This window comes from Trichechus manatus, unplaced genomic scaffold, assembly GCF_000243295.1.
Source record: "Trichechus manatus latirostris isolate Lorelei unplaced genomic scaffold, TriManLat1.0 scaffold00003, whole genome shotgun sequence".
Taxonomy (NCBI): Eukaryota; Metazoa; Chordata; class Mammalia; order Sirenia; family Trichechidae; genus Trichechus; species Trichechus manatus.
In genome coordinates this window covers 5,707,014-5,716,929 of record NW_004443939.1, presented here as the reverse complement: position 1 = coordinate 5,716,929, position 9,916 = coordinate 5,707,014, and the positions used below count along the sequence as shown (strand labels likewise).

The window sequence follows — 9,916 nt, the reverse complement described above, 5'->3', positions numbered from 1 at the left end:
ATGTGTACTACTGTTTAATGAGAAACTATTTGTTCTGTAAACCTTCACCTGAAGTACAATTAAAAAAAAAAAAAGCCTGTGAGTGGCAATCTAAGATACTCCACTGGTCTCACCCCTTCAGGAGCAAGGAAGAATGAAGAAAACAAGATACAAGGGAAAGATTAGTCCAAAGGACTAATGGACCACAACTACCACGGCCTCCATCAGATTGAGTCCAGTACAACTTGATGGTGCCTGGCTTCCACCACTGACTGCTCTGACAGGGATCATAACAAAGGGTCCCGGACAGAGCTGGGGAAAAATGTAGAACAAAATTCTAATTCACAAAAAAAGACCAGACTTACTGGCCTGACAGAGACTGGAGAAACCCCAAGAGTATGGCCTCTGGACACCCCTTTAGCTCAGTAATGAAGTCACTCCCGAGGTTCACCGTTCAGCCAAAGATTAGACAGCCCCATAAAACAAAACGAGACTAATGGGGCACAACAGTCCACGGACAAAGACTAGAATGCAAGAGGGGACAGGAAAGCTGGTAATAGGGAACCAAAAGTCAAGAAGGGACAGTGTTGACATGTTGTGGGGTTGTTAACCATTGTCATAAAACAATATAAGCACTAATTGTTTAATGAGAAACTATTTGTTCAGTAAACCTTCATCTAAAGTACAAAAAAAAATTTCAATACGGAAGTGATAACAACATTATACAGCTGCCAAAACACTGAGAATCATGGCCTAGCCAAGTTGACATACAATCTTAACCATCACATGTGGTTATGTTAGAGAATGCCTTGTTCGTAGGAAATGCATACTTAAGATTTCACAGATAATGTAGTCAACTTACTTTCAAATAATTCAGGAGAAATAAGTTCTTTGCATTGTTCTTGCAAGTTTTCTGTACATTTGAAAGTATTTCAAAATAAAAGGCCCATTATGGAAAGTAAAGAATCATAATGTACAGGAAGCCATTTTGGTGATGCTACCACCCAAAAAGTTTTGTTTGAAAGTAGTCTTTTAAATTGCATTCTTCTCTGTTTTGAAAATTAAATATACTTTTTTTTCTTTTTTTTTTATTCTACTTTAGTTAAAGGTTTACAGAACAAATAGTTTCTCATTAAACAGTTAGTACACATATTGTTTTATGACAGTGGTTAACAACCTCACAACATGTCAACACTCTCCCTTCTAGTGACTTCATTACTGAGCTAAAAGGGTGTCTGGGGGCCATACTCTCAGGGTTTCTCCAGTCTCTGTTACGCTGGTAAGATTGGTCTTTTTTTGTGAGTTAGAATTTTGTTCTACGTTTTTCTCCAGCTCTGTCTGGGACCCTCTGTTGAGATCTCAGTCAGAGCAGTCAGTGGTGGTAGCCGGGCACCGTCTAGTTGTACTGGACTCAGTCTGGTGGAGGCTGTGGTAGTTGTGATCCATTAGTTCTTTGGACTAATCTTTTCCTTGTTTCTTGTTTTCTTCATTCTCCTTTGCTGCAGAATGAGTGAGACCGTTGAAGTATCTTAGATGGCTTCTCACAGGCTTTTAAGACCCCAGACGCTACTCACCAAGGTAGAATGTAGAACATTGCCTTTATAAACTGTTATGCTAATAGAGCTAGATGTTCCCTGAGACCATGGTCCCCACAGCCCTCCATCCAGCAATTCAGTCCCTCAGGGAGTTTGGATGTGTCTATGGAGCTTCCATGACCTTTCCTTGTACAAATTTGTGCTGGCTTCCCCAGTATTGTGTACTGTCTTTCCCTTCACCAAAGTTATCACTTATCTATTGTCTATTTAGTATTCCACCCCCCACCCCTCCCATCCCTCGTAACCAACAAAGATTGTTTCTTTTTGTGTGTAAACTTTTTCTTGAGTTTTTACAGTAAAGGTCTCATACAATATTTGCCCTTTTGTGATTGACTTATTTCACTCAGCATAATGTTCTCTAGTTTCATCCATGTTATGAGATGCTTCACAGATTCATCACTGTTCTTTATTGTTGCATAATACTCCATTATGTGTATGTACCATAGTTTTTTATCCATTCATCTGTTGACGGGCATCTAGGTTGTTTCCATCTTTTTGCTATTGGGAACAATGCTGCAATGAACATGGGTGTGCATATGTCTATTCGTTGATGGCTCTTATTTCTCTGGGATATATTCCTACTAGTGGGATTGCTGGATCGTATGGTATTTCTATTTCTAGATTTCTAAGGAGGCACCATATCATTTTCCAAAATAGTTGTATCATTTTGCATTCCCACCAGCAGTGCATAAGAGTTCCAATCTTCCCACAGCCTCTCCACTGTTTTTTATTTCCAGGTTTTTTGATTCATGCCAGTAATGTCGAGGTGAGATGGTATCTCATTGTGGTTTTAATTTGCATTTCTCTAATGGCTAGGATCGCAAGCATTTCCTCATGTGTCTGTTGGCTGCTTGAATGTCAGCTTTGGTGAAGTGTCTGTTCATTTCCTTTGCCCATTTTTTAATTGGATTAGTTGTCTTTTTTTTGTAGAGGTGTTGGATTTTCTTGTAGCTCGACCCATTAATTATTATATAGTGTTCTTTGTCTTTTATTGTATACTTCATTTTAAAGTCTATTTTATCTGAGATTAGTATTGCCACTCCTGCTCTTTTTTGGTAGTTGTTTGCTTGATATATTTTTTTCCATCCTTTGATTTTTAATTAATTTACGTCTTTATTTCTAAGGTGTGTCTCTTGTAGACAGCATATTGATGGATCCTGTTTTTTTATCCATTCTGTCACTCTCTGTCACTTTATGGATTCATATAGGCCATTCACATTCAGTGTAATTATTGATCGGTGTGAGTTTATTGCTGTCATTTTGTAGTGCTTTTTTTTTTTTGCAGTGTTGACGTTTTCTTTGTTCCTCTTACTCTCCTGTGCTGAATTCCTTTTCTTTGTGGGTTTTTTTTTTTTTTTCATTTCTTTTGTTTTTGTAGATTTTTTTTACTGAAACTTTATGTTTTTTCCTCTTTATTTTGATGAGTAGGTTTGTTAACTTTCTTTGTGGTTACCGTGAAATTTATCCCTATCTTTCTAAGTTTGAAGCAATCTAGTATTACTTGGTATCGCCTTGCCTTCCTCTCCATTAGAAGGTTCTAAAGCTACACTGTTTAGTCCCTCTTGTATTGTTCTGATGTTGTCATTTACAGATTAACTTGTCTGATTCCCTGTTGTATTTCTTTTGGTTGTAGATAGTCATTGAGAGTTCATTTCCTAGATTCGTATCTGGCTGGTACGATCTTGTGTCCTAGATTCAGCCTGTGAGCTGATGTTGTTTCTTCTCAGATCAAAGGACTCCCTTTAATAGTTCTTGTAAATTTGGTTTGGTTTTTACATATTCCCTTAATTTCTGTTTATCTGGAAATGTCCTAATTTCACCATCATATTTGAACAAGAGTTTTGCAGGATATATTATTCTTAGCTGGCAATTTTTTTCTTTCAAGGTTTTATACATGTCATCCCATTGCCTTCTTGCCTGCATGGTTTCTGCCAGATAATCTGAGCTTAGTCTTGTTTCTCCTTTGTATGTGACTTTTTGTTTTTCTCCAGCTGCTCTCAGGATTCTTTGTTTGTTTTTGGTTTTGGTGAGTGTGAATATGATATGCCTTGGTGATTTTCTTTTGGGGTCTATCCTATATGGGGTTCGTTGAGGTTCTTGGATGGCCAGGTTTTTATCTTTCATGATACTGGGGAAGTTTTCTGTCAGCAGCTCTTCAATGATCCTCTCTGTGTCTTCTGTTTTCTCCCCCTGTTCTGGAATGCCAATCACTCGAAAATTTTTCCTTTTGATTGTATCCACATAATTCTTAGGGTCTCTTCATTTTTCTTCTCTTTTTTTTTTTCCTCTGATTTTTCCTCAAACAGAGTTGTAGCCAAGTGTTTGTCTTCCATTTCTCTGATCCTGTCTTCACTGTTTCAGGCCTGCTCCTCAGCTCTTCTATGACACTGTCCATTTCTGAAATCTTGTTTACCTTTTGGATTTCTAATTGTTGTTTCTGTATGATTTCTTATTGTGAATTTATTTTGGCATTTTGTTCCTGCATTATTTTCCTGAATTCTTCCATTTTTTGTCTTTATTTTCCATGAATTTGTCTGCCTTTTCCGTGAATTTCTTTATTTTTTCCTCATTTTTGTCTGCTTTTTGCTTCAATTCTTGGATAGCTCTGAATATTAAAGATTTGAATTCCCTATCAGGTAGTTCTAGTGCCTTTTCTTCTACTGGAAAGTCATCTGGTGTTTTAATTTGGACACTTACTGGAACCATCCTGTCCTGTTTTTGTAAATGTTTTGATACTGTCTGCTGTTTTTGGAACATTCAGTAGTTATTTTCCTCGTGTATTGATTGTAGATTTGTTTGTTTCATACTGCTTTTGTTTTATTTGGCTATGTCTGAGCAGGCTCACTGTGTGTTCTTTGTTGTTTGCTCATCTGTGGGCACGATACTTTTCACCTCCTTCTCCAATTGGCAGTGTCATTCAGTTAGATATGGTATAGCAGGGCAGGTTTAGCTGAAGAGGAGTTGCTGGGATGGGTTGTTTGTGGCACCTACTATGGCCAACAGGGTGGGTCAGGAATCAGTGTAGGGCAGGTTTTGGTAGGCCGTGCCTGTGCTGTTTGGGGGTGTGCTGTTCAGTGCACGGTGCAGATAAGTAGGATGGGGGGGGGATTGTGATGTGTGGAGCTAAGATAGGTATGAGAAAGAGGAAAGAGAGGATACAGGAATGGGAGCCAAAAGCATACATACAAACAAAAAAGAGTGCTAGCAGAGCTTGCTGTTGGAGTGGAGAGATGAGAGACTAAGAAATGGAGAAAAACAAAAAGGAGAAGAAAAAAATGAATAAATAAAAATTAGAAAGAAAAAATAAAAGAAAAGCCCCCAGGGATTCCAACAGTGCGGCTGCGAGTTCTAGGGAAGTTGCTACCAGGCCATGAAGTACAGCCTGGCTAGAAGGGGTAGAGGTGTTTCTCAGTGCCAGGTATTCAGGAAACAGGAAGAGAAGGTAAGTATAGAGAGACAAGAAACTGAGTAATGAAGAAAGACAAAAAGGGAAAAAGAGAGAAAATAAAACAAACAAATAAAAAAAGAACAAGAAACCCCCCCCAAAAAAAAAAAAAGCCAAGAAAAGAGAAATGTCCTCAGGGATCCTTCTGTGTGCCTGAGCAAACTGAGGGGGTAGGTCCCAAGTCACGCAGTACTGCCCAGCTAGAACGTGCTCCCAATTCAAGAAAGAAAAAGAAAACAAAGCAAAACAAAAAAGCCCCAGATCCCACCAGTGTGGCAGCACTGACCGGGAAGCAGTTTTGCATTCAGTCGGAGATTCACAGCCTTTCAGGAACAAGCAAAGATGGCACACAGAGCAAGGTATTTGAGAGAAAGGAGGGGGAGGTGGTGAGAGGTATGGAAGAAATCAAAAGAAGCAGAAAAAAGCAACACCAGCAACCAACAAATGGCACTCAGGGAGTCAGCCAGTGCAGGCGGGTGGAATCCAAGCAGCCAGTGCTTCCTGCCTAAGAGACTGTGGCCGCAGGAAACAGAGGAGGCCGAGTGGGGGTGAAGAATGGTGGGGGGTGGGAAATCATATATTGCTGGTTATTGGTTGTTCTGTCTCCTGCTGGAAGCTCCGTGAAGCTGCTTTCCTGTACCCCCTGTTCACCAATCTCTGATAGGAGTCCAAGATGGTGGATCTGTGCTGCTTTAGCTGATAGGGGACCTCTGCATGTATCTCTCCTCACTCTCTGTTCTCTGTAAGTTTCTTATTCCATTCGGTGCTTGGCTGAGTTCTTTATCTCTTCATTTGATGCTTAGGGTTTCAGGATTGCTGTTTTCTCTGTTCGGCTTGGTTTGTCTGATCTTTGCTGTGGAGGGACAGTGTGGTGCTTCTGTCTATAGTGCCGTGTTGCCCGGAAGTCCCCCAAAATTAAATATACTTCTGATGGAACTATAAGAAAAAAGTCTGTCATACTAATTTTCCAGACCAATTTAATGATAAGCTATTTTACAACTAGAATGTTTATTATTATCAAAGCTACATTTTAGAAGATTTATTTTTCTGTATAAATTAGTAAATGATCTGGTCTATTTGGATTCAGCTTGCAGTCTACACAATATGTAAAATACAGTTCTCATTGTAAGCGCACACACGTACACATTTTCACTATATGCCTAGAAAGATTACTTAATTTGCCCCAAATCATATGGCTAGAAAGTGGGAGGACTTGAATTGGATCTCCATCCTTCAGGAAGTGGGAGATGGCCAGGGCAGTGACACGTGTGAACTATGGAAAGAAGGATCAGCCTTGAGCTCAACATTAGAAGCAGAGGCCCTTATTTGGGAAGGACCTCTGTGTAAGGAGGACTGCTGTGAGAGTCAGGGAGGCTATTCCAGTGGAGAGGATCATCCATGTCAGTGAGGTCCCCAGTAATTAAGGAGGAAACCGTGATATAGGGGAAAGATGCTGTATTTGTTTTCTAGGACTGCTTGGACAAAGTATCACAAACTGTGTGTCATAAAACAACACAAATTTATTCTCACATTTCTGGAAGCTAGAAGTCCGAAATCAAGGTGTAGGCAAGGTTATTTCCTTCTGGAGGGCTCTGAGGGACAGTCTGTTCCATGCTTCTCTCCTAGCTTCTGGTAATTTTCTGCAATCCTTGGCACTTCAGTGTCTGTCTCCATTGTCACGTGGCAGTTTTCCTTGTGTGTGTGTCTTATAAGGACACCAGTCATATTGGATTGATGGCCCACCTTATTCCAGTATGACCTCATCTTAACTAATTACGTCTGCTACAACCCTATTAAAAACAGAGGTCATATTCTGAGTTTCTGGGGAGGATATAAATTTGGGGGGACACTATTCTACCCAGTAGAGATGCCTCGCACTTTAGAACTACTGCTCTGACATTTACTTGTTTGTACCTTTGAGAGTTTCCTTCAAGGATTGAAAATTTTAACGCAGAGTTTGTCATTGTTTTGTTGTCTGCTTTTGTTATTGTTGTTAATTTTTGAAAGACTTTAGGCTAGACATCCACTTTCTAGATCAACCCAGGCCTCCTTATTGTTCAACACCCCGCACCTTCAATCCTGTGCTTCCCCTGCCTGACCCTTGGAGGCATTTGAGTTTACGATCTGGACTTATTTCTGTGCCTTAGTTTACCCAGGTGGTTGTCAGACTTAAAGGAGTCGCTGTAAATAAAGCCTTGGGGACTAGCAGGTCCTTCCTCTGCTCAGGTTTGGCAGGATGGGGGAGAGGATTTCAATCCCTGCCAGGCACACCCTCCACCAGGGAAGATAATTCAATCTTAGGTTTTTGCCTTTCAGGAAAGTGAGTTTGCCTTGGAGAACAGTTGGCCAGGTCTGAGCTGTTTATTTTCTTCACTTCCCTTATACAAAAATTTACCTTCAGGACCCCAGCCAATGAGAAGCTGACCTTGAAGTTCAGGATGGGCACCACTATTTCCCCTGTCAGCCACCGCCTCTGTGATGTTCCTAGAGCCTGATGCTGCTGGGGAAGGAGCAGGAAAAAAGCAAGAAGAAACATGAAACATGTTCTGAAGACACCAGTGCCTGCTCAGAAGTGAGGGAACAGAACAGAAGTGACTCTGAGGAAAGATCACAGTAATTGGACTCAGACGAAATGGAATCCAAATCCCAGCTCTGCCATCTCCTCTGATGTAGCCTTAGGCAGGTAATTTCCATTCTAAATGATTTGCCTTTTCATCCAGAAAATGAAAAGAAGTGACTCCTCCCCTAAAAACAGTTGCTGTAAGAATCAGAGGAAATAATGGATGTAAATAAAGTGATTTGCAAACCATAAAAGCACATCATAAAAGTTAGAGCTATGATCTGCTTCCTCCTTCCTTAAACTTGTATTACCTTCTGGCTTGTTGATAGAGCTCAGTTCATTCAAAGTGGTGCAAGATGGTTGAGAAGAGTTAGAAGTTGGACCCTGGGGTTCCCTAAGAAGGCAGCCATAAAGGCTCCACATTCGGTAGCACTCTGTGTGCTTTGGAGTCCCTGTGTTGTTGTGTGCCATCGAGTCAATTCCAACTCATAGCGACCCTATAAGACAGAGTAGAACTGCCCCATAGGGTTTCCATGGCTGTAAATCTTTACGGAAGCAAACTGCCACATATGAGCTTGTTTTTCTGTCATTAAGTCTCTGAAAGAAGAGTTCGAAATATATTTGTAAAGAGGATACTCCTCTGTTTTATTCTGATTAGCTTTGAATGTATGGCAGCATCACACTATATGGCTAATAAGTTAATATTTTCTTATTTGGTAAAATTGCATTGTCTCTCCAGTACCCACATACTCTTGTGGTGTCTTCCAAAATGTGAAAATAAAAAAAAAAAATTAAAAACCTTAGGAATAGTTTCTCCTGCTTGGAAAGAATAGACGGTGTACTTTGGAACCAAACCTCACGTTAATAGTATTTTCAAGTCAATTCAACAAATACGTATTGAATGCATATCATATGCCTGATATACAGTAATTAACAAGGAGAGGTATGAGTCCATCCCTTCTTAGAGCTTATGGTCTAGTGATGATGGAAGTGGGGAATTGTAAACATATAAATAAACATATGTACAATAGTGGTCCCCACTAGGGAATGGACACCAAAATCCAAAGCAAATTTGTTCAAATATATACAGCATCATAACATTTTTCATCACTTTCATCACTGCATTAACCATCTTCAGAGGAGGGATATGTGTTGCTAAAGTCCCCCAGGTTGTCCACACACTCCACCTCATCACTGTTGAGAATCAGTGCAATACATTATGTATGTCCTGAATTCTTTCCATGTTTTCTTCTTTTTTGTAGGAGGGGAGGTGGAAAGAGTCTCAGAATGTATTTTTGAAGAATAATTTCACCAGATATAGAATTCTAGATTAATAGTTTTTTTTCTTTTTTAGCACTTTGATGATGCTATTCCATCTTTTTTGGTTTACATTGTTTCTGATTAAAAGTCCACAATAACTCATGTTTTTGTTCCCCTATTTATTATGAGTCTGTTTTTCCTCTGGCTGTTTTTAAGATTTCTTTATCATTAATTTTCAGAAATTTGATTATAATGTGCCTGGGTATAGTTTTGTGTTTTATTGAGTTTCATGGATCTGTGGGCTTAATTTGGAAAATTTTTGGCCATTATTTCTTAAAATATTTTTATTAAGCCACCCCCCCCCCCATTTCTGGGATTTCAATCACATATTTTAGACCACTTGATATTGACCCAGTGGTCACTGAGGTTCTGCTAATTTTTTTTCAGCCTTTTCCTTCTGTTTTCTTCAGTTTGGATAGTTCCTGTTAAGTTGTTTTCAAGTTCACTTCTTTTCTTTTTATACAGTATCTATCTGCCGTTAAGCCCATCCATTTTTTTATTACATGTATTATATTTTTCCACTTTAGACGTACAAATTGGTTCTTTTTAAAAGTTTATATTTCTCTTATTTTCATGTTTTCCTTTAAATCCTTAGATATATACATATATAATCAATTTTATTTATTTTTGCTCAGCAAACATTTCTTTTCAAACTTTTTTTATTGTTGTAGTTTACATGAAGTTTACATTTCAAGTTAGTCTCCCATACAAAAATTTATACATACATTGTTATATGACCCTAATTGCTCAACCCATATTGCGACAGCACACTCCTCCTTTCCACCCCTGATTCCCCATGTCCATTCAACTGACTCCTAACCATCTCTGCCTTCCCATCTCACCTCTGGACAGAAGCTGTCTGTTTGGTCTCTTATATCTACTTGAGCTAAGAGGCACACTCCTCACGAGTATCACTTTATGTCCCACAGTTCAGTCCAATCCCTGTCTGAAGAGTTGGCTTTGGAAACTGTTTCAGTTCTGGGCTAATAGAGAATCCAGGGGCCATGCTTTCCAGGG

The 9,916-nt window shown here is 39.4% G+C and overlaps 1 protein-coding gene across 1 annotated transcript in view; it reads left to right on the top strand.

Moving 5' to 3' along the window:
* LOC101350163 (cytochrome P450 2J2) overlaps positions 1-7,514 on the top strand; it is a 128,438-nt gene extending 120,924 nt beyond the window's left edge. Inside the window, 1 exon segment of the mRNA XM_012555202.1 lies at positions 7,336-7,514. Within this exon segment, the coding sequence (XP_012410656.1) occupies positions 7,336-7,514 (179 nt within the window).
* Positions 7,515-9,916: the final 2,402 nt, after the last annotated feature.